The sequence below is a fragment of the Contarinia nasturtii genome, unplaced genomic scaffold (assembly GCF_009176525.2).
Source record: "Contarinia nasturtii isolate CC-2019 unplaced genomic scaffold, AAFC_CNas_1.1 Cnas_scaffold_864, whole genome shotgun sequence".
Taxonomy (NCBI): domain Eukaryota; kingdom Metazoa; phylum Arthropoda; class Insecta; order Diptera; family Cecidomyiidae; genus Contarinia; species Contarinia nasturtii.
In genome coordinates this window covers 441,237-466,235 of record NW_022198211.1, presented here as the reverse complement: position 1 = coordinate 466,235, position 24,999 = coordinate 441,237, and the positions used below count along the sequence as shown (strand labels likewise).

At 31.9% G+C, this 24,999-nt stretch overlaps 5 protein-coding genes across 9 annotated transcripts; 2 read left to right on the top strand and 3 right to left on the bottom strand.

Annotated features, from left to right (window-relative positions):
• Nucleotides 1-559: 559 nt before the first annotated feature.
• Nucleotides 560-4,028, bottom strand: LOC116342613 (cysteine sulfinic acid decarboxylase). 2 transcript variants are annotated; one of them, XM_031770292.1, is made up of 9 exons: nucleotides 3,751-4,028; nucleotides 3,416-3,538; nucleotides 2,899-2,974; nucleotides 2,569-2,730; nucleotides 2,198-2,508; nucleotides 1,836-2,110; nucleotides 1,474-1,773; nucleotides 1,331-1,393; nucleotides 560-1,255 (listed from the first exon to the last, which is right to left on the bottom strand). In XM_031770292.1, the coding sequence occupies exons 4-9, from the start codon at nucleotides 2,698-2,700 to the stop codon at nucleotides 864-866; spliced, it is 1,473 nt and encodes a 490-aa protein (XP_031626152.1). In that variant the 5' UTR covers nucleotides 2,701-2,730; nucleotides 2,899-2,974; nucleotides 3,416-3,538; nucleotides 3,751-4,028; the 3' UTR covers nucleotides 560-863. The 2 variants fall into 2 exon arrangements, with proteins under 2 accessions (XP_031626152.1, XP_031626153.1); XM_031770293.1 differs by lacking the exons at nucleotides 3,416-3,538; nucleotides 3,751-4,028 and adding an exon at nucleotides 3,144-3,361.
• Nucleotides 3,237-14,715, top strand: LOC116342611 (kinesin-like protein KIF3A). The gene is made up of 5 exons (XM_031770290.1): nucleotides 3,237-3,350; nucleotides 3,423-3,656; nucleotides 12,279-12,484; nucleotides 12,555-12,885; nucleotides 13,058-14,715. Exons 1-5 carry the CDS (start codon nucleotides 3,345-3,347, stop codon nucleotides 14,345-14,347), a joined length of 2,067 nt encoding a protein of 688 aa, XP_031626150.1. The 5' UTR covers nucleotides 3,237-3,344; the 3' UTR covers nucleotides 14,348-14,715.
• On the bottom strand, nucleotides 4,634-10,398 carry LOC116342614. 4 transcript variants are annotated; one of them, XM_031770294.1, is made up of 7 exons: nucleotides 10,174-10,398; nucleotides 7,961-8,017; nucleotides 7,312-7,436; nucleotides 7,075-7,235; nucleotides 6,860-6,988; nucleotides 6,590-6,691; nucleotides 4,634-5,517 (listed from the first exon to the last, which is right to left on the bottom strand). In XM_031770294.1, the coding sequence occupies exons 2-7, from the start codon at nucleotides 7,968-7,970 to the stop codon at nucleotides 5,406-5,408; spliced, it is 639 nt and encodes a 212-aa protein (XP_031626154.1). In that variant the 5' UTR covers nucleotides 7,971-8,017; nucleotides 10,174-10,398; the 3' UTR covers nucleotides 4,634-5,405. The 4 variants fall into 4 exon arrangements, with proteins under 4 accessions (XP_031626154.1, XP_031626156.1, XP_031626155.1 ...); XM_031770296.1 differs by lacking the exon at nucleotides 6,590-6,691 and having other exon boundaries at nucleotides 4,634-5,541; XM_031770295.1 differs by lacking the exon at nucleotides 7,961-8,017.
• A 38-nt stretch (nucleotides 14,716-14,753) lies between the features above and the next one.
• Nucleotides 14,754-21,219, bottom strand: LOC116342612 (ecdysone 20-monooxygenase). The gene is made up of 6 exons (XM_031770291.1): nucleotides 20,752-21,219; nucleotides 16,938-17,341; nucleotides 16,657-16,855; nucleotides 15,958-16,347; nucleotides 15,259-15,880; nucleotides 14,754-15,186 (listed from the first exon to the last, which is right to left on the bottom strand). The coding sequence occupies exons 2-6, from the start codon at nucleotides 17,245-17,247 to the stop codon at nucleotides 15,076-15,078; spliced, it is 1,632 nt and encodes a 543-aa protein (XP_031626151.1). The 5' UTR covers nucleotides 17,248-17,341; nucleotides 20,752-21,219; the 3' UTR covers nucleotides 14,754-15,075.
• Nucleotides 21,220-23,111: 1,892 nt separating this feature from the next.
• Nucleotides 23,112-24,876, top strand: LOC116342476. The gene is made up of 7 exons (XM_031770109.1): nucleotides 23,112-23,247; nucleotides 23,436-23,535; nucleotides 23,615-23,753; nucleotides 23,820-23,949; nucleotides 24,014-24,108; nucleotides 24,174-24,410; nucleotides 24,477-24,876. Exons 2-7 carry the CDS (start codon nucleotides 23,468-23,470, stop codon nucleotides 24,567-24,569), a joined length of 762 nt encoding a protein of 253 aa, XP_031625969.1. The 5' UTR covers nucleotides 23,112-23,247; nucleotides 23,436-23,467; the 3' UTR covers nucleotides 24,570-24,876.
• Nucleotides 24,877-24,999: the final 123 nt, after the last annotated feature.

Genomic DNA, 24,999 nt, shown 5'->3' with positions numbered 1-24,999 from the left:
CAGTGAATGGTCTGTGTGGAGTAACTGCTCTGCCAACTGTGGTGGGGGACAAGAATTCCGTACGAGAACATGTGAGCGAAATATCTGTGAAGGATCTACGAAAATGACGAGAGAATGTAATACACAACCATGCTTAAAGCTACAAAAGCTTGGACCCTGGATACCTGAAGGTACGCAAATGATACATGTATAGATGACCTATGTGCCAATCTTATATCCAATCGCACGTAAAACTATTGTCAAATGGAACATTAACAAAATCAAATAACGTGAGTGGTCATAGCATGCCAAAAGTGTTATCAAAATCTTTTGTTGAAGTTGACACGGCCACAATAAAGCGCAATTCACATGGACTTAATAATATGCGGCCAATACGCAGCATTGATGATGACAAATTTTAGCAACAGAAAAAATAATTGAAAAAGTCTGATTTTGTAAAAACTACAACGAGTTCACAAAATGTTTATTATCCATAAAAAAACATAGCTAGATAACTAATCTAATCGTGATTTAAATGAATTAATGAGTTTAAAATTATATTGTTAAAAAGGACGTCCAGCTACTTAAGATGCAACATAGTTGCTTTATTTGTTTAATGAAATAGAGTATTCGTCTAACAAAGATAATAATTTATGCCATCCAATTTCTACATTTTAAAACAATTTTTTAGAAGTATTTGATGTATTAAGAATCTATGATACGTAGAATATGTGACAAATGTCAACTTCTTTTGTTGTAGCTCATATTGAGCCAAAATATAAACTTATACATTTTTAAAATAGTTTCTTCTTTCGTTTCGGCCAGAGAATTGTCATTAAAGTAATACAATAATAAAAATAATACAACTAATAAAGAATAACTATTCAGTAATTTTCGTTCATTTGTCCAATTTTTTCAATCTCGTTAAGTAGATTATCGATTGTAGCTTCTGTTGGAGCCGGAAAACATGTTAATGTCATTCGGAAGAAATTGCCAATATTTTTCGATGGCAAAGGTGCATAATTAACCATTACAGTGCCATTTCGTATCATTGCTTCCTTGATTTTTGGCACAATATTATAGACCTCACTCCACCAGCTTTCATTCTCCGTTTTCATGCGCAACGCTTGTGGAACATACCAAAACGAAACGTTTGTATATTGAAAATTGCTCATGACCAAGCGGAATGCAGAACGTTTTGATAGCTGTTGTTCTAAATAGTTGGCCTTTTCCATACAGTTGTCAAACAAGCGTTCAAATCCAGATATTCCACGTGCTGTCAGAAGAATCAATCAATTGTTTATATCATGATTAAATGCCCGTATTTCATATTACTTCAACAAATTCTTACCTTTTAGCATTAACCAAAACTTGAAAACATCCACTTTTCTTCCACATTGAACGCTTTTATCTCCTAAAATGATATTTTAAAGAAAAAATAAAATAAACATTCAAGTTTATTGCTATGGATCGATTAGAAAGTGCACTAAATACCGGTGTCGTATGAAACATCATAAAATTTATCCTGCTGAAAAAGATAATCGGCATTCGCTGAATTGCATTTATGTAGAAATCCATTTTCTTTTGTCAAGTACATTGAACATTGCAACGGAACCCCCAGACTTTTATGCGGATTAAATGCAATCGAATCAGCACGGTGAATTCCGTCCAGAAGGTGCTTATGTTTTTTAGAGAATATTGAACTTCCTCCAAGACATGCATCCACGTGCAACCATATGTTATATTTTTCACACACGTCAGCAATGGCATTCAGATTATCGAAAGCACCCAAAACTAGAATTGAAAACAAAAAACCGATAAGAAATTGATACATTTTTTCCATAAACGACACATACCTGTAGTCCCTGCGGTAGCGTTAACAAAGAAAGGCTGACGATTACTCAGTAGTACATTTTCAATGTTCTCAATTAGGTCATCCACTTCCATACGTCCTTTTTCATCAGTTTTCACAACAATCAGATTGTCTATTCCGATACCGAGCCAGTGAATCGCCTTCTTAATACTATAATGCGATTGATCAGAAGTGAATGCGACGATTGGACGCATCCCAAAACATCCAGTCGATTTGACATTCGGTATTAATTTATATCTCGCTGAAACCATTCCATACCTACAATGAAAATCATTCGAATTCGAAAGTGGTCACGAGTTCCATTTTCTTTATCTTTTTTGTTGTTAGACTGGGAAATGGACTTACATGTTCGATAGTGATCCCCCAGGAGAAAAAATGCCGTCACCATTTTCAAAGCCGAAAAGTTTACAAAAAGTTCGTATGACTTCATTTTCCATTAACGTGAAGACGGGAGCCACTTCAAATGTGTACTGACTGGTATTCAACGCATCTGTTATCCAACTTCCTGCCAAACCGTAAGGATCCACTGCCCCAAATAATTGATTATGAAATTGTGGATGAGACGTTTTCAGCGAATATTGTATGACTAATTCGCAAAATTTTCGAATTTCCTTTAAATTGGTTCCATCATCAGGGATTTTAAAATCTAGAACATTCTGTACAACACATATTATTATAATTACATTGTTTGTATTATGATTTCATCAATAAACTACCATCAGTTCGTCGGGAAACTTAAAATTCACTATTGGCGTTGAGGTCTTTGGATTTAATATATTTGCATCCTCCAACATCTTATATACGTCTCGTAAAAGACTCCATTCATCCGTAGTTTCTTGTACGTTCATTTTTCAATAATTGTTGTTTACCGTTTGGAACTAAATTTACAAAAATTTATATATTTTATTGAATAAGAGATCTTTTCTATGTAAAAAAAACCAGCAATATTATTTATAATATTATTGTTCTTTGACATAAGAACACATTTTTCAAAAGCAACACGTGATGCATACTAATTAGGTAGAAAATTTTAAAATACTTCTCACTTCCTCACTACTTTCAGCCGTTATAGTCGTGTCAAATCGATTGCGAACCTTCAACACTATCAGTTCAATTAAATTTCTACAAAAAATCACATGTTGTTTAGTTCAAATGTTATATATTGCTAACTATATCGAGTAAAAAGCATTAAATATAAATTAAACATAATTATGTATGCTAATGATGTTAAATAATTTCATCATAAAACTGTTAATTTCATAGATTCATTGAATGAAAGAAGAAAAAAAACCTTTCAACGTCACACCATTCATTTCTCTTAACTGACACCAGCGTATAGGAGTGGCATTATTCTATTTATTTGTGTGGTGCGTATGTCAGTGAACTGTCAAAATAAACTGTGTCGACATCAAAACTAAAAGGTTTTTTTCCCTTCATAAAAGTCAATAAATTTTAGTAACTAGTGATTTTTCGAAAAATATTTCCAAATAAAATGCCAGTAAGTTGATTGTTATGATTGGTGTATGATATTTATTTTTTAATTTAACAATTATTCCGGTTTACCTCGAAGGAAGAAGATGAAAATAACACACACTCAAGCGAAAATGATGATGAAATCGAAAATGTTCGAGTTGTGGTTCGTGTACGTCCAATGGATAAATCTGAACTGGAATCAGGTTGCGAAAACTGTGTAAAGGTGGACAAGATAAATAGATGCATCACTGTAATTAAGCCAAATGCACCAGCCACTGAACCACCGAAAAACTATTATTTCGACAGCGTTTATGCAGAGGATTCAACACAGGTGCGTTTTTATTGACATATACACTTGCACAGACTGCGTTCACAAACACAACTATACGTTTAATATGGACAAATCGTTTACATTTTTGAGTTACCTTTTATTGATTTTTCGTTTAAAAAATTAAATTGGTAGTTTCTATAATTGTCGTTATGGTTTCATATCGCGCTTATTGCGTCTTAGGAACGCATAACAAATTTGTATAGCTTGTGTTTTGTTTATATTGATTTTTCTTTTCTATCTGTATGACAATATTACGTCCAGACAAAAAAAGAGAATGTTGAAGAAAAGAATGAAAATGAAAATTTAATTCTGAAAAAAGTTTCAAACATCTGTTTAACAACAGCAACAAAATATTACTACGAGAACTAAACGGTGTCAAGCGTAATTATTCCGTTTCCCCCCCCAACATAATGCATCTCTGTCTCTAATCGCTACATAAGCACGAATACAACAGCAAAGCCATACTCAAATGAAATCAGACGAAAATGAAATAACTACACTCATCGTTCACGCATATTTTTTTTTTATTGCCAACATATGTTTAGAGCATTCTCGACTCGAGCATGAAAATTTCGAGCATCTGGAAGAAGTTTTTTCACGTCATATCGTAAAAAAACATACCAAATTGGATGTCACAACTAAAGTTTCAAGTGGAAAAAAGCTATTGAAATTGTTTTAAAAAGAATAATAACGCTATTACTGTTTTTTTAGTCTTTGAACAAATACTTACTTAAATTATGGGGAAAGAGCGTGACGTCTCATAAAATTCGAACCAACTTATGAATAATTTACGTATTCAAAAAATGTAATGTGCGTGATAGCATGTCAAGATTTTCTCCATTTTCACGGAAGATCAAACTTACCAAAACTTGTCCCTTCTTTTCAAGTGTGCTATGGAAAAACAATTTACTCACCTTATCGCCAAAAATGAACACTTTTTCTTCTGAACAAATAGATATTAGTGAAAGGAATTGATAGTCGCTTTCTTTGTACACGTCATTTATTTATTCATAACATAGTTACAACAATGAAGTTTGAGAAAAGAAATAGTTATAATAATAAGACATTGGATTGCAGTTTGTTTAAAATAAAAGTAATGGCCACTCTTCTGTTGTGTTTGCTCTATTGTTACCTTCGCATGTTTTGAATTGTGTTGATGTGCACTATTAAAAATATTCTCTGTTAATGCTTCATCATTTCATATATGCATTATAAATGTAGTTATTTAAAATGACTTTATGTTTTTTCAAAAAATAAAAGAAAAGAATAGTGTGCCTAAATATATAGTAATAATTGCTAACGGTTTAAATTTTTGGTAAATCATTGAACATCAATTACACATGTACTATATAATATTCGAATATAAATCATTGGATGGAACTATTTTGCACTAGAGGCACTTTTATAAATTTTGAATTTTATTTGATTCCCTGCCACGTTGTCTACTCGAAAAATTGCATCTTATTAATGGTTTACCGTATTTGTTTTGCGTGGAAATGCGTTTAAAAGTATATATATTAACTCAAATATAAATCTGTGGGTTGAGCTAGATTTGATGTTAAACCATTTTACAGTACGTAAACTATTAAGAATACGTAGATAAAGTAACTCTTTTTGTTTTAATTACTACGAGCATAATGCTTAATTTTTTTGTTTGTTGCTTAAAATCGAAAATCGATATTTCTTTCTTTTCGTTGTTTTGATCGATTGGATCGTTGTTTCTGTATATTGACCGCCGCTTGATAAAATTTAATATTCGAATTCACCTCGGTTGCCGGCGCGAATCATCAAAATAGCATCGACCAAAAAGGTGATGGCGGTAATGATCGATATGAATCCAGATGCACAAAGTAGATCCAATCTAAGAGAAATGGGACCATAATATCTTTTATTAGCGAAGTCAAATACATTCTTTTCCACAAGGAATACTTAAAGGGTGTTAGATAATTAGTGAGCATACAAAACGACGATATTTTAATCATCAACGTGTGTTTTTTTTTTCTAATTAGGAATTGTGGTGAAAGTTTGTGTTTGATAAATGAGTGACTCATACATGAAACTTTCATGAAAGAACATGCATATATGAGTGAAATAAAATCCATACTCTATATTTGAAAATAAGTTAAATAGTTTACAATTAATATACAATCTCAATATTACAATAGCCAATTGAACAGCTTGGGTCGTCGTCAGTTTTATTGATTTGGTTTGATTGGAAAAGTCAAACGTTGGCTGTATTTTATAGACCAATGTATGAATAATTTATTGAAATTTTCAATGGTTTTTCATATATTGCGTGCTTGTTTTCATCATGTGCCTGGTTAAACAAAACAGATGACAAAAATCCCACCCATTCAGAATATAATGGAAGACCAATTTGTTATTAATTATGAAGTATTTGTAGGGGTAGTTTCTGTTCGCCACAATGAATACTTGGGCGTACTTTACATGGCATGATTTGTTTTCGAACGTTCTACTTTTCGGCGTTCAATGTGCTTACACAGTTAAAATATCGATATTTGAAAGTTTTTTTTTCTAACATAATTTCAAGAAAATGGAAAATGTATGTCAGCTTTAAAAAAAAAATCTTTTTCGAAATCGAAATATTGAGATTATAAATACCAGCAATTTCATCAATAATACGTGTTTCAAACGAACGTGAACATATACAAAATGTGTTGTTTGGTTGTATAAACGGACGAATACACAGTTAACCCTCTAACCGATAAGCGCCAATTCGTGGCAACTTTTTTGGAAATTTTTATTGAGAGTCCGATTTTCTTTCGGATACGGACCCAGCGGTTAGAGAATTATGAAAAAATCAATTCAAAATATATTCAATACACAAATATCTAAAGCACAACAAACAAAATGAATGAACTGTTATATTCATGAAATTTTAAATTTTTCACATGAATACACATCGAACATACACAAGAATTCTTTGCGGATGGATAAATTCGCACCCTTTGGTTGTTTCAACCGGTATACCATTCGGATTATTTGTGTTCATCGGTGCTGGCTCACCAGGGCTACTAAAATTGTTTGCATTTTCATTTTGTTTTTGTCATCACATGCATCGCATTCATTATGCACAAAAACAAAAGTCAATAAATTAATTGTTGTCTCATCAAAATCACTTGATTCGAATAACTTTAGCATTAAACATTCAAGAAGTAAAACAATAGATTTGAGAAAACTACCTGGTTGTATTTGGTGGCCAAATGTTGCGTTCCTTTGTGTCGGACCAGTTCTTCAACAACAAAAATCCACAGACCAAGAACAAGAACACCGCCACGCACGCGAAAATTGATGCTGTCTTCCACGGCCATCTGATTTTTAACAAAAAGATAATCGAAATCGCATTAAATTGGCTGCCAAAATTTATGTGAATAAAAATCATTATAAAATTTCTTACTCGTCACGAATGAGTTTTCCAATTAGGAAAATAAGAGTGTAGATCAAGTATGATCCAAATGTGACATAGACGAATGAAACTGTTCGTTGAGATACAAAAACATGAATTCTTGAATTATGCGCTGGATCATCGATCAGAACAAGGCACAATAAACACAAAACCTGGGAGAATGTTTAAAACAAAATTGAATATAGAAGTTGAATCTTACAAATGAATCTAATCTATTGAGTTTCTTACCAATTCAATCGATTTAAGAATGGTTGGCCAATATTTCTTTGCCGATGAAGATCCACCGCCAAAAGTGTACTTTCCAGATGAGTCTGTTTGTTCAGCATCTCCCGCCATATTCAAATGAGATATTTCTAAATAGAACGATAGCAAAAAGAATCATTAGATTATGATTGTTGATGACTAACAAGTGACATGATGGTCGTCACCCACCAGCTTCACAGTTAATTTAATGTTTCTGCCAGTTGTAAAACGTTAAATTCTATTAATTTACAATTGTGTAATATTAATTCTATTAAATGAATTAAATTAATTCGTGGGAGACGAATTGAATACTTTTTTTTTACTTTTTCGCTTGGATATTAAGTCTGTCGTATTGACAAAGTGGACTAAAACAACCGTCTGATATTACTTATTACACGAACAGTGTAGATAAGCATCGCTTGCGAAAGTGAACGACATACGCCCAACAAAATCTACTAATTAATAGAACTTTAAATGAGAATTAGTGGATAATTGAACGGTTTTCTTTATTTTGGATGTTTTATTTAATTTATCACTAAATACATATTTAGTATATTTGTGTGGCTTGTTAAATCGTTAACCATTTGTGTCAGTTGTAAATTGAGTGATTCATGCAAAATTGCTTGCACATTACCTATATTCATCGTAGAAAATACGAAATTATTGTCTGAGTCCCAGTTGAATTTTTGTTCTAAATAAATTTAAATGAATGTAGTATGTGTCATATTTTGAGAGTGCAGCCAAATGTTTGCTCGTCAGAAAATACATAGAATATAAATGAATCATAAAAACAATAGGTCAAATGTGAACTTCAGTGACTTTACTCATGGCATTACATCTATCAATTGTTTTTGGTCGTGATATTGCTGAGTCGGAGTATCAATCTTTCACATTTCAACAAATTGAATTTATCCACACAAAAAAAGTTGTAGAGAAAGCGAATGTGAATCTTTTTAAAAATTGCTCAACAAAATAGGTTATTCGTTCCGGCATTTATATTCAAACGAACACGCATATATAATTAAAGCAGCGTTTGTTTTGTATCATCACATACTCTTTTCAAAAACAATGTAATTTATTGACAACTGCGTATTTTCCCATGCTTCATAATGATGATTATTGTTGTTGTTGTTGTGATTTTTTTCGCTGTATTTTGCATAGAGATTGTTTAAAGTTTTCCACTTTTCATTTTTTATACGATTGCATTTGGTATCATCGTGTTTTTCAACGACAAATGAATTTTCTGCAATTGTGTACCTACAATGAGGTCATACTGGCACACAATTCAATATTGTTTCTAATTAAGTAGCACAATTCATGTTGGCACATCTCATACGAGCTTTAAAAATGATTATTTCCCCTTTTACATGAAACAATTTCGGGCATTTTTCACCTTTTTGATAAAAAAATGACAAATTTTTACAAAGAATCACATTTTAAGAAGTGAAAACTCAACCTAAATTCAATTGTAAAATCGAATTTATAAGAAAAGCAAGTTAATATGAACAAAATTCATTTCAAAGTTATAGAGAAATGTTAACTCTTCGTTATATTTGAATACAACGGATGTTAAGCGCGACAAAAGTACGGATGAAGAGAAAAACTCTACCACGATAATTGTGTACCGAGTGAAAGTAGTAATGTTGCGTTTTACGCATGCTATGTTTGTAGTGGTATGCCACTTGCGTAACGTAAAAATGTACAACATAAACTATTCCAAATCCAGATTTTCCGTAAACAATGAAGAACATTTTTAAATTCATATATTAAACGTGAATAGATAATATTGTTGGAAATAGGAATTTTTATGACTGTATAGATTTTTAAATGCATATTGAAAAGCGTACAAAAAAGAAGCCTCTTAAAAAGCGAGTGAAATTTGTCCACAAATATTCTGACCGCTCGTAGCATTAGCAACATTTAACTCAATTTTAAATACACACAATGATTTGGTATTGTCGTACACACTTTACGCCCAACATAATGGTTGCGTAGCATTTGGGGAAATTGTCCAATTGGCATTTATGACACAACCAATTAGATTTTGTGTGTATCATGGAATAATATTTTATAAATTCGTGAAGAAAATCTTCTTTTTTAATTTCTCAAGATTCAATTTTCGTGATTGAGGGCAAGGAATGGAAAGAATTTGTTTAATTGAAATGAAAATTAATTTGTCAGAACAAAAGGTCTTGCATTAACGGAGCGCATGGAAACCGCATTTCATACACTCTACACGAATGAATGAGTGCAGCCATTAAATTACCATATTTAAAAACGCAAAAACAAAAAATATATGGGCAAGTGTGTGTGTGATCAAAATACTGATTACGCAGCAATAATCTTGTTTATTTGTAAGAGTGGGAAAAAAGAACGACATAAATGACCGATGTATGTTAACCAATGATTTACACGGTGTTGAACGGAGCTTATTTTTTTAATACAACACACTTATGAATCATACACAGAACTATGTTTCGATTTTATACAGAACATTTCGGCGTTCAAATATATGTATAGCCGAAATCATATGGTAAAATAAAAATATAGTTTTGGAATCATATCGCTTTCAATAATTATGTCTTTCACATTTTTAAGATTCTTCTCTTCTCTTTCTCTGTATCGAAAAATTTGAACGAAACTGTACTCTTTGTAAGATCATTGTGAAATTCTACACTTGATTCACTTTTTTTTTTTCTCTTATGAACTAAAACAATTGTAAATAAATGAAACTGTAAACAATTTGGAACACGTCATATGCAAATGAAAGAGAATGTAAAGCAATCTATGCGACTTCTACCGTCGATAAATAAATCAATAGCTGAAAATTGAGAAAATGTAAAATACCTTGTTTTTGTTTCGTTTTTAAAAGAATTTAAAAAAATATTTTTTCAAAAAAAATATATTCACTTCAGCTTCGAATGATCGAAAGTAAACACAAAAAACTGTTTAGTTTTGGATGAATAATGTTTTATTCTGGAACGAGCTCGCAGGTAGCGTTAGCAATCTTTCGTTTTTATGACTTTTCGTCTTGTGTACAAAACAACAACTGAATCGCATGAAAATGTTACAACGGAAACGTAGTAAGACCTTTTTTATTCAACTTGGTCGCGCGTTCGCGTAAAGTGGTTAAACGAGAATTGTCTGTGTATTCGTGTGAACATTTTATAGAAAATGTATGTGTGGTTGGGTTGTTTGTGTTTCTGGCATTCTTCATTTCATACTATTTCTCGTATTCCGTTCGGGCGTATGATTGCAACGTGTATCATTCTGTCCATTGTGTATTTCATGTTGTTTCACTGGGTTTGTGTGTGTGTGTGGTTATATGGAACGAAAATGTTTAAGAGAATAACGTTGTTTTGTTCATATAATATGTAGAGTATTATTGACCAATATATTCATGTGCTTCGCCCTGCGTAAATTTATATATATGCGTGTTCAGAGGAAAACAAACATTTGATGGTGCGCGTGGTTTATATCAATATAATTAAAACATTCTACTTTCAATAGACTGGTACTTTACGATCAAATTTTTATGTGGAAACAGATTTTCAGGAATGACATAATGTTTCATGGACATCAGCCGATTTTATATGCATTTTTTATGTTAAGAATTTATAAATATTCAGTACAATATCGCCATTTGTTCTTATCAGAAGAAGGAATGTAATAATTGTTCTTGAATTGAACTTGAATTATCAGAAAATAATTTTTTTTCGCACAAAATGCGTCCAAATAAAATGAGGATGTGGTGATTTATTCTGTGCGGTCAAATTTAAACTGAATGCGGTTATATTTTTATCATTATTTTGATTCGCATCCTCATTCTATTTGGCCGCATATTTTTTGTGTATGTTGCCACTATCGCTGCTGCTTTGGATACGTTTGTATTCTGCACAATGTGCAATGCATTTACTATATAATTAGCAATTTGCTATATTCAAAAAACCGTAACCATCGGTTTGTTTGTTTTTATCGATTGTCAAAAATCATGTAAGAATAAAACATTGAATTGATTTTAATTTGGGCCATCTGGATAGCGTACGTTGGACATAAGGCCCTATGAATAATTTTGTAAAAATTGAAAATCGAAATTCGTTGCTATAGTTTTCCTCTTTTGATCATTATTTTCAATTGAACTGCACATGTATGTGAACTACATATTCAAAAATGCCGTTACCATGTTTACATTTAAGAGCTGCGTTGCAAACACTCAATGTGTTAATCATGTCACAATGTACCCAAATACCAACACACACACACACATCTCGGCTTCTTCGATCTGTATACATTAAGAAATTGATTTGATTCAGACGATTGTGTATGTATGCTTTATGTAGTCAAAACAGGTTTTCAAAATATATGTGTTAGGCGTGTTCGACACATACTACTGTAAAAAACATTTACGAGACGTATCACATGAACTGAGTACAAATTTTTGCACGAGAAATAATAATAACAAATATTTATCTTCATTGCAACGCCGAACATTTTTGTGTTGACGTTAGTAAGGAATGTATAAGATATGAATACTGAATTATTGACGATGGTGTGGGAAAATTTCACAATTCATTGTTGATCAAGATTGCATATAATTGTTATTTTCGAGCTTTATGAATCTTATTTATTGTACCGATTCATTGTTCGAAACTTAATGATATAAAACGCAGAACGAAAAAAATGTATGTTCAATGATAGATGTAAACGAAAATTCCTATGGTTATTCAACATATGTACTATGGATTTTTAAAAAACCGAATACTTTGCTCTAATTCTATTACTCATGAATTATTTATGCTAAAAAGAAGTCCCAACATTATACAAAACGTTCCCTTAAAGCTAATGTTATTTATTTGGTTTTGTTTTTAGTAAAATTGTTCAATGTAAAAAAGAGAAAACGATTAAAATATAAAAATAGACAATTTATCGATTGAATTTATCCCTTCTTATAGATTGACCTATATGTTGATACCGCGAGACCAATCGTTGATAAGGTTCTTGAAGGATACAATGGAACTATCTTGGCGTATGGTCAAACTGGGACGGGCAAAACTTATACAATGTCCGGACATTCTGCTACCGCACAGACCAAAGGTGTTATCCCGAATACATTTGCACACATATTTGGTCATATTGCGAAGGCAAAGGACAATCAAAAGTATGTGATACAAACAGCATTGCGTTGATGCGGCGGTAAATTTTTAAAATTAAACCATTTCCATTTGCAGATTTTTGGTGCGTGTCAGCTATATGGAAATTTACAATGAAGAAGTTCGCGATTTATTAGCAAAAGAGATGAAAAAAAGTCTCGAAGTGAAGGAACGTGCTGATATTGGTGTTTATGTTAAAGATCTTAGCGGATATGTTGTTAACAATGCCGATGACTTGGATAATATAATGAAGCTGGGAAATAAGAATCGCGCAACTGGGGCAACGAAAATGAACATGGAATCATCTCGTTCTCATGCAATTTTCTCAATAACAGTCGAAAGTAGCGAAACTGATGACAAGGGCGCCGAACATGTGAAAATGGGAAAATTACAACTTGTGGACTTGGCTGTATGTATGAATTGCTAATTAGCAATGCATCTCTTTAATTCCGTGAATATATTTTTCACATCAACATTCAGATCAGCATACATTGATCTCAAGCTATTTAAAATTCTCTACGGAATGTTCACTGTGCATTATATGAATAATAAATGAATTTCCTGTTTTTATTTTCTCATAGGGTTCGGAACGTCAAAGCAAAACTCAAGCCACCGGCATTCGTCTAAAGGAAGCAACGAAAATAAATCTCTCACTGTCCGTACTTGGAAACGTAATAAGTGCTTTGGTTGATGGTAAAAGCACACACATTCCGTACAGAAATTCAAAACTGACCCGTCTATTGCAAGATTCTTTGGGGGGAAATTCAAAAACCGTTATGTGCGCAAGTATTAGTCCGGCCGATTCCAATTATGTGGAGACCATTTCAACGCTTCGCTATGCAAGTCGAGCCAAAAGTATTCAGAACCATACTCATATTAATGATGAACCGAAAGATGCATTGCTGCGACATTTCCAAGAAGAAATTGCCGAACTCAAAAAGCAATTGGAAGAAGGTGCAATCGAAAACACATTCGACGAAACGGATGAAGATGCCAATGATGATGATGAGGCAAACATCGATTCGAATGCTGAGAATAACAAAGAGGAGCTACAAAATAAGATGGAAAAGAAGAAGAAACGACGAAGCAAGGCCAAAACGGATGCAGCCGAATCGGAAAAAGAATTGCTTGCGGCCAAAGTCTTGGAAAGGGAAAGCGAATTAAAGCGAACCAAAACCGAGCAGGAGACTTTGCTCACAAAACTTCAAACATTGGAGAACAAAATTCTGGTTGGCGGTGAAAATTTGTTAGAAAAAGCGGATGCTCAAGAAAAATTACTAGAATCATCGATTGCTCAATTAGAGGAAGTTGCAAAGATTGAGTTGGAACTGAAGGAATCGTTACAGAAAAAAGAAGCCGAACGAATTGATATCGAAGAGCGTTATTCATCATTGCAAGAGGAATGTATTGGTAAAACAAAAAAATTACATCGAGTCATGCAGATGTTGATGGGAGTCAAGAGCGAATTGGCCGACCAACAACAAGAGCAGCAACGCGAGAAGGAGGGAATTCTTGAAAGTATTCGAATTTTATCGCGTGAGTTGGCATTGTGTGAATTTGTTCTAAATTCATACGTTCCACGGGAGTACATTAATATGATAGAAGGATTCACACAATGGAATGAAGATGTTGGTGATTGGCAATTGAAATGTGTGGCTTATACGGGCAACAATATGCGCAAAAATATGCAGGATGAACGCAGACACACCAAAGAAACGGAATTTGTTGATTTGTCACACATTTATTTGAGCTACAGTACGGGCTCAGTGATTGAACCGATGAGAGCACGAGGTCAGTCGGCTACAAGACCACGAACATCGGGCTCTGGTGTACCACGTCCTCTGACTCGCCCATATAAAATAAAAAGTTAAACAAAATATGACATTGATTCTAATCAGACAACAAATAGCTATTCCATCACCAATTTCACACTACCATTTGATCTATTAAGCACAAAAAGCATTTGAATTGTATCTTGTAATCTAGTTACTCTACACAACACGCCTGTTAATCATTCCACGTTCCCAATGGATTCATCAATTTATGTTCCACATTTTTTGGGCTTAATTTCTTTGCTCTAGTCACTAGTATTAAATCTGAAAAAAAAAACATTATTATATATTCAAACTAATTGGTCAATTTGCAAATACTTTTGAAGCATTTGATTAGCATGAATACGTATTTATAATATGATGCTTTTTTGAACTAAACAAATAAATAAATTATATCTACAAAACCATATTATCTGTGTTTTTATTATTAATAAAATAAGCGCCATTGGTTCTGAATGAAGAAGGTGTAAGATGAAATAAAAAATAATGAAATGTACCATAGAAAAACATTAAAATTCACATTAAAAGAGTTTTATCAATATAATTCTGCATGAAGGACGCATAATAAAATGTATGGTCACTATAAACTGATACATTTTCTGTAATAAAACGTATTCTGAACGTATTTTGAACATTGCACTAAATATTAAAATATTTTTTTAAAAATAAAATCATATTTGATATAAAAAAATACATTGATTTGTTTAAATTAGCATTCGCACTTATCATGTAAGTAAATATTCTATAATTTATATAACAAATAAATGCTACAACAGTCTTTCGTTTATGATTAAATTGATAGGAGTTTTTGGTGTCAGTAAGAATTCAAATTCCATTTCGAGTGAATCACAAAAAGTAATATTGAATGCACGCGCCATCTGAAGTTGAATAGTTCAAAATAGAATTACTTACAAGTTCAATGTAAAAGAAAAAGAAAAAGTTTTTACTACCTTTGCAACGATCATTATCAACTCCATTTCAACGAAACGTCGGCCAGGGCATTGACGCTTTCCAACACCAAAAGGTACAACAAGATTGGCTCCTGGTTCACTACATCTAGCGTTTACTTTTGAATCGTCAACCAACCAGCGATTGGGCCTAAATTCTTCGGGAGCGCTGAAGTTTTGTGGATCATGACACGAGATCATATTTTGGCATAAGATGACGGTCCCAGCTTTGATATCATATCCAGATAGACATGTATCTTCTTGTAATATACGAGCTAAACAAAATGCGGTTGGGCATATTCTGTACGTCTCTTGTAAGCATGCTTTTGTAAACACCGCCTGTGACAAATCATTGAATTCAATATCGTTTGAACAGTGATCGAATTCATCTTTGATTTTTTCCAAAGTTCCTTTCTGGCTGGTTATATAATGCAATATAAAGATTAGAGTGTTTGCAAGAGTCTCGATTCCGGCAGCAATAAAATCAATAATCGCTGATTTTTTATCTCTAATGTCTAAATCTTTTTCGCATAAAATACTGAAAAATACACTGTTCACACTGTCTTCATCAATAAAATCCATTTGATTTTCGTTTAAGGCTTCATCAACAATTTCTGATATTATGCTGAAAAATAATAATAACCGTATTATAATTACTAATCATTAGGAAAATAGCTAAAAATGTAGATTTATTGTGCTCACTTGTAAATGGTGTCTTCAGTTTCAACAAAATCACGATATGTTTTAGTTGAAACATATTTCCACATATTAAATCCATAAGATGAGTCTCGTTGAGTGATGAATAGTGTTTTAACAGCAGCAGCCAATTTGGCTACATTTTGTGGTGGACATTTTGATAGGAAGCCCATTCTTTTACCTAACATCAATGTACAAACTGCTTCCAGCCCAAATAAATTGACAATATTTTGAAAATTCTCGATCACATTTGTATCCGGATTACGTTTCACTCGCAACAAATCTATGAAATCGTCACAAATGCAATTTAAAGATGGAAGGAATGCCTTTAGGACCCGCGGACTAGTTATCTGTGAAGTGAGTTTTGTGCGCAAGTTGTGCCATACTTCTCCTTGCCTGAAATTATATCAAAATTGGAACATACAAATGGAAATACACAGTGAAAACCGGGCATAGTGAAAAAAATAGACATATTTCGGCACATCAATAGGTATTGCTTCTTCGAGTGGTAGGGAAGGAACAACATCTACTTTCTTTTCTTGAGATTAGAAATCTCAAAAATGTGCGATTTAATGAGATTGAAATCATTTCGAGGCAAAAAGATTTTCCATCAACGGAATCGCATTGAGCAAATTCCCCATTATCTCGAAGCAATTAAAAATGTTCCACTTTATGAATATTTGGAACAGTTTAAAAAAAACTTACTCGTTTGTAATTCCTGTGCTTGCATATCGATCAGGACGCATTTTTCGATAAAAGGCAACAATCTCGGTTGGGGGTCGAAATGGATATTTCGATGGAAAGCGTAGAACTTTTTCAATATCTTGGCGATTATACAAGTTTACAATTGGGATGCCACTTGGGGTTACTTCTAACACAATCGGTCCATATTGCCGATTAAAGTCTTCATAACATATGAAAAAAATGTGTAAAGAAAAGAAATTGTTCAAGCCATTTTCGTATTCAACTCATTAAAGATTAATTACCCCAATAAACTTCATGGATTTTGGACATCTTATACTTCCACAAATAAATCCATTTTGTGCCAAAAAATGGTATTTTTATAGGCCCTGGTATTGACCATATATTCGAAGCAATGTGTGAACTATAATTTTCATTGCCATTGTTATTGTTATATGTTGTGTTGTTGTTTGCAATTTTTGTATCGTTGCGGTTCGCGTCGTGTGCATACTTTTGACTCGATGAAGTAATAAACCGCTTTAAAAATTTGTAGTTAACAAACAGCAAGAAGCATAACCCGATTATAATATAAAAACAAACTAAAGTCAACGACATTTTCAAAAGTCTTTCGTTATACGTGGAATAAAATGCAGATATCGATTGTCGATGCAAGTTCAAAACAGAGTCTACTGTTTTTTATACACGTCATCTGAAAGAAAGTAATAAAATATTCATATACAGTTTACGTTTTAGTTCTAAGTAAAATCATGTATAATTTTTTGTTGGATTTTTCTTTCAGTAAATAGGACTTGAGAATGTTTTCTTATTCAATCAAGTGTTGACTTAAATAACAAGTTTTTTCTTCTTCTGAACAGTTTCGAATGAAACCAATATTTTCATTCTCACTATGTGCTTTATTTCACAAGCTTGTATGATTTGTAAATACAAAACATCTGTGCGCTCTACTATTTGTGTTAAATTCAAAGTCAAAGTCAAATGCAGTATGCTACTTTCCACACAACTTTCACTTCTCTGTTCGATTTTAACTTCTATCTGGCAATGTGGTTTGCATCGCAGTATCAACTTAGTAACATCTTTTTTCACCTTGTTTTTAAAAAAATTCCTGAAGATTCAAAATAATCGCTCACAGCACAGATTAGATATTTCAAATAGATGAACAAACAAGATGATAGACTGTGACGAACAACAATTAATCTTATCATCTAATCAGTTTAATTTATTTTTATAAATGCATTTTACTATGAAATCCAGGAAACTAAAATTTATTTTCAAATGTCATATGTTCATCAATATATTCAACAACAAAATCTATTTCTACGTCGTAATTTTAAGGCTTTAATTCTCCAATCATACGTATTTAAATCACTCCAAGTCAACTGATAAAAAAAAAACTTTCGAGCATAAAATATTTCAAACAATCGCCGCTTTCATATTTTAACATTGTGTGGAAAATTCTCACACGTATTTCTGGAAGCAGAAAAAAAAAAATCTAAGCGATACGAACGCGGTGAAACAAAATCGACAATAATACGCCGAGAAAAAAAATACACATACTAGAAGTTATTTCTATTAGCTCAAAGTGAAGAAGCATTTTTTCTGCTTTAATAATAATGTGTTTTCATCCAACACACAAACTTTTATCCGCATGACGCTTCACATTGAACTTGAACTTCACATCAACATAAATCTTGAATTGAGAAAGCAAACAAATGACGTGCTTGCAAAAAAACTTAATGATCACAATGATGTACCAGTTAGTTATAAAAAAATATTCAAATGAAAAAGTTACGCTTGAGTAGGAAGCAAAAAGTTGAACGCAAATAAAGAGTATCTCTTTCATTGCATAGAGTAGCGCTAACGAAATATGATTGAAACACAGATTAGCTTTGAAGAAACACCCGTGGAATAGGTGGAACACGGATTTTGAAACAATTTGCTACACTTTATCCATATTAATCACATAGACTATTTATAGAAATTAATGTTTTTTTTTGTTAAAGTGTCAATACCTGCTGTTTGTTCAAAATATTTCGGGCAAATCAAACCATTTCAAGCATTTTTCAAATACAATAAAGATTTCATTCATGTTTTCAATTGTCGTTAGTTTTAGAAATGATGTAGAACATTTGTCAGTAGGGATGTCAAAAAAAAAAAACAGACTAAACAAGCAAGCGAATTACATAAGTTAACCTAACGCATATATCAAATAAACTATACTAAAATACGCGGTATGGTAAATGCATAACAATCGTAAATTGACGTTAAATTGATAAAACGATAATAAACTGATAAGCACAATAGAAACGAAAATAAACAAGTACAATTGCTTCAAGTTCTTCTAATTGAAACATATTCTGCTATCGAGATTGGCATTATTCAGCCAATTTACTTTTGTTTTCTGATGCAGTTCGTCGATTGAAATACAATTTGAATCATATTTAATTTAATTCCATCGATTAAGTTATGCGTTACACAGTGTTAATACAATTATTCTAAATAATGGTTATGTAACGGAATCCACTCGTTCAGCGAAACCCTTTCTCACTCTCACCAGCAACACTTCATTTGTTGAAATGGTCAAGAGATCATCATAGTAATTGAAATTTGTGGTTTCAATGATTACATTCAATAATATGGCTATGATGAAAATCTGTGGTTGTGCACACACATTTATTTGAGCTCATTCAATTCGAAATGAGAAAAATGTGGAATTATTTACAAAAAACGGAAGATGAATATTATACATTGTGTATTAATAAAGTGATAATTTCGTATGCCACTATATTACATTTTGTTCGAAGTCATTGTTGCATAAGAAACGATCCTTTTTTTGGTACTGTTGAAAAATATGTGATGTGAGCCTGCACCAGATTTGGGCCATCAAAATTCTGGGTTAATATTTATGTATCTCTTGAGAGTTTACTTAATTCAATTAGTTTTTTTTTTTTTTCAATTCGAGTTGCTGACATAAATTTGATCATAATCAAAATTTCGCACAAAAGGCAGTAACTTCCTCTTTCATTCAGCACACATGGTCATTTTCTTTGTTTTGATTACGTAGTGGTCCGTTGCATCTCATTCTTTTATATCCAATAGTTCAATAAACCCAAAAAACTCGTTCATAAAACGTAAGTATTAGTATTGCGCAATTTACAAGTTGCCTTGCTTTACTCATGTAATTGACCGAGCATGTAATTCAATTTGTTACCAGTTTTTGTTTCTCTATTCATAACCGCAGTATGCCAAATAATGTATGCACCCGTGAGTTATATTTGTAACAAACAAAGTAGCGCTGCAGTCAATACAACGCTAGACTTTTGATAGCAAAATGTTGATAATAATACATTAACTGTAATTTTCTTACGATCGATCTATTTGCAAACACTACTCCGTATCATATGTCCTGCTGAACTTTTATACCTGTTGCTACTGTGCAAAATGTGTATGTCGCATTCGTCTTTTGACTTAAATTGATAAACATATTTATTTAGTCGATGAACTCAACGATTATATAAATTATTTAAAAGGAATTTTCTGTGCGTGTTCATAAAATTAAATCATAGAGTAACCTTTTTAGTTTCTTAGTATCTTTTACAATAAAACAGAATGCATTTCGACAAGTCGACTGAGTTCATAGTTGTTGCTGTTTTTTTTTTCACGTCAATTTGTGGAGAATCTTGAAGAAAATTGAACCGAGTTTCACATTCTTACTTAGATGTGTTAACTAACAGTGCCTTGAAATAGTAGGAAGTTTACAGCGCACATGACTTATGACTCGGCTTGATAGTAATATATTAAATGCGACATTTTATCAGTTCAAAATGTGTTGCGAAAGAAAAATTTAAATTTATAAACGCCAAGATGTTTTATCCATAAATCAAAGATAATTTTTGTTAAATATTTTCACCCTGACGAAAACTAATCCGACTTGTTGATAACTTATTTCACACAAAACCAATAAATTACAGGTCTGATGAGTTATCTTCTATTTTGTGCACATGATATTTTGTCAACATCAGCTACACATTCAACACTGTTACAGATAATAATTATTTACTTTTCTCTTATAAATTTCATCTTTTCTTCATTTAAACTTACAAATGTTCATGCTCAGTCATTGTATGTATTCTGTTAAAACCGATGAATACACATACACACAGTCGATAAAACACGATCAATTAAATCAAAATAAAATGTGTTAAAAACACGTTCAGCATAAATATTTGAGTTCAAACAATCCAAAGGTCTTTTTTTTAGAATCTGCACTTTAAATAAAATTGCCTACAAAACTCTATTACAATCACACCGAACGAAAATTATTAATTTCTTTATGCTTTACTCGCCACTTTTGTTTGATCCAATTTTGAATGAACGACAAAACAAACATAAAATCGTGGCTGTTTTTGTTTTTTTTTTTTTCTTCACAAATTATAAAACAATTTTTGTTGAATTAATGTGGAACCAAATTTTTGATTACGTTGAATATAAGAATAAAAAATGTTGCCAACAATAAGATAAGTGAACAAAAGGCACGCACAGAGGCAGAGGTACGTTCTTTCAACTCAACTGCTTGGAAATGACTGACTAGCTATCGTCAATTCGATTGCGTTCATAACGTTATCTTCGATACGCCGCTCTCCAGTATGCCGGTAGTCAACATCACCAGTACAAATAAAACATGAATTTTAATAGAAGAAGCAACGTGATCGTTTCAACTGTTGATACATACCTGATTTATACTCTTGTTTTTTGCTTTTTAAATGACACTTTTTATTTACTCATTTTATTGATCGAGCTGAGCATGACATTGTCGCGGAAGAACAAAATGATTACAATTCTTTGCTTCGGTATTTAGATATATCTGCCGCAAAAAAATTCGGCGTAGGTAAAATATTTTTTTGTTAGTTTTCTTCTGGAATGGAATTACAGACTGATGATTGCATTGCATTCAATAATTACTGATAATAAAATGTCAACGGTTAAAGACAAATAACTGATTTATGTGATTCCTGTGTACAGTTATAATCAAAACTGATAAGTTTTCTAGTATAGGGGATGGACTCGATCAAATAAGACAAATTTAAGCGTTAAGACATTTTACGATTTTGATAAATAAAAATAAATAAATATTCCGATTTCCATGATATTAAAATATTTGCATGCAATTTCGATAAACATAATTTCCAAAGGTTTGTTATTTTGACCATGAAAAACTTAATGTAAAAACAAAGAATAATTCCAGACTTCACGTCCAGTAGATATCAGAAAAGATTCGAAGATTAATATGTGATTTGATAGTCGCCTAACCCCTAGATTTTGTCACACAAGTAAAATTGTGTACAGCTGTATGCAACTATAAATCAAAAGTGAGTACTGGCGACGAATTTCTTTTCCAAAATTATAAACATTCCTAGACGAATATAATCGGTCTTTTCAAACGGTTACAAAATAACACAATTTTGATGATACCAATAAAAGTATTAAAATATAATTCCATTGAGGAGAGTAATTTGCAATTGTTTTATTCTTTATCAATTAAAAAATGAACCGCAGCACTTTTAAATGTGTTCATTAGTTGTAGACTACAACTGTATTGTTTGATGTAAGCTTTTTTTACGAATAATCTAAAGATGTACGTTGAATGGCTCGAATCAAGTTCAAGGTAAAACAAATCTGGTGAAACATTGATGAGTGTGCAAATATTAGAATAGCAAATGTATCTTCTCATAATTATAAAATTATAAAAGTTGGTAAAAAAAATAGCGAACAAATGAATCGACCAAAAAATGATCAATATTCAGATTAGTTCTTTTTAGTAAGCAAAATTTCCATAGTTCTTCAATAAAAATTAAAGTTACCAGAGATGTTCAACCTCGTATTAAAAGTATTATAATATTAATATTTTTTGTAAATATTATTATTATTATTATATTATGACTTTTTAATTTTTAATATTTCAAATAAAACAATACATTTTCCATTCGGGCATGGATTTACTGTCATCTTTGATGTTGTGAGAACGTGATCTTAGCCCATTTTGATACATTTACCTCTGTTCGGTGAAATAATAATGCGTTTTAGAAAAAAGATACAATCGACATCATTCGAATAAAGTTGACCTGAAAATGCAACGAACATACGTGACATGACAATGATGATGTTCTTTTAAATTAAATTTCATATGCAAAAACGAATTTTATCATTCTTCAAGAAAAGTTGGTAAAAGATATTAGCTCTACTCAAGTTTTGGTAAAATATGAATTAAAGTTCTGTTGATTTCTTTCAAGTGATTTCTATTTAAAATGGTTTAATAACTTTGGTTTACTTAATGAGTGGAAAAGTGTTTCCAACTATTCTATACGAGATGGAGCTTCGAACGGGAAGATATGTATTAATCACTTACGAATAGTCCGTCATAAGTAAATTTCATTTTGTTTGGTTGTCATCCTGATCTTTTGATTGGCAATTAATTATTGACGCATACGATCGAAGTGTTTTTGTTTTGTTACATTCCATGGAGATTTTATTTTATAATTTCTTTCACTAAGCCTGCCAGCAAAATCACAAAAATCTTGTGTAGTCGATGTTTTAAAGGTATTTGAATTAAAAATAATAATTCGCTTTACGTTATAGTTATTAAAGAATGTAAAAGGTGTAGTGTGCTATATAACATGTAGCATAGGAACAACGCCCTAAAATGAATATGTTCTATAAATGAAATATTGAAATATTCACCGAAATATCAAACTATTGTTGAATAATTTAAATGTTTTATTTCAAAGGTCTGTCACAAAGGAACTAAATAAAGTGCATCATGTATGGGAGAAAAACGCCAAACACGTCATATACGCGATCGACCGCTTCGATCCATTCCACTGGAAGGTTGTTTCAATTTTCAATATTTTGATATGATTCGACACGAATTGAAACACTAAATTTTTAACTGATTATTCCCTCTTAGATCGCTGTCGAATCTCCAATCTCAAAAGTCACGTTCCATGAAATCAGTGAAAATTCCATGGTATCAAAAACCAATATTGCACAACAACAAATACATAAATGTTCAGCGAGGTGCCATGTTAGCAGCAGTCTTTACACTGGTACCAATTGGTTTTTAGTTAATTAGTGGTGCGAATTTTTAACCATTTCAAATATTATCATTATAGTTTCTGTCCATTTTTACTATTGTGACTGCCGTTTTTGATATTTATTGTTTGTCTATGGCAGCGCCAGGTTCTACTCATTACGGATATTATTTTATATCGTATGAGTTTGTTTATGTTGGAAATCGTTATGGTAAAGTTTAAATTTCAAGAATTCAATATAAAAAATATTGATAGTAAATATTTTGTGTTTTTAGTTCGGAACATATTGGTAATGTTTGCGCTTTTCTCATTCCTCGCCGGCCTTGCTGTATTCGTAACTTCGATTTTGTTGACCGTAGCATTGCGAAAAGTAATATAATTCATTCGGTGATTTAAATTTAATATTTATCAATTTGAATTTATTTTATTTTATAGGAATACGAAGAGAAAATATTGCCATGGCTGTGGACTATGGCCATTTTTACAATTCTACGATCTTTGGCATGGTTATTCTTCAGCATTGTTAATGATCTTATATTTGCATACAACATTTTCATTTGCTTAGCATGGGTTATAATAATCGTGCTCTCAATTTGGAGTTGGCTTGTAGTCTATTCTTTGTACGTTGAATTGAAAGATTTATCAAAGCTAGAGGATCTGGCACATCTACGGGTAATCAATTAATTGTGTTTTAAATGTTTCCTCATTTTTATTCAATAATCTTGAAAAATATTGTAGATGGGAACGATGGCATCTGTGCATGCATCGACAAATCCATCTTTAGCCGGATCTCGACCAACGACTCCATACATAGCATCGTCAATTCCATAAATTGGAATTAAGCACTTAAAACGAATATATTTACCAATCGACAAAAACATCATAAGTATGCATAAGAATTCAGTTTTTTTCGTAGAAAACATTAGTATAAGTTTCACAATGAGACACGTAACATGAACACTTTATTGATCTGAATGAAGTCAAATCGACATACTTATATAGGAATCAATCCGTCCAGAAATTTTACAACAAAATATATACTATGTTTACAATTTTGTAATATCATTTTTAATTTTGTATTTCGACAGTTTATTATCGTAAATAAAATGTAATCTAATTATAATGAAGAAAGTGGGAAGATATTACTTGTTCTTTATTAAAATCTAGTATCTATTCTAATTTTTGTGATGGCATCATGCGAAAAAACTTCCAGCAGTTATAAAGCAAGCCCGTTATGTCATTGGTTTGGGTGAGAAAAGTG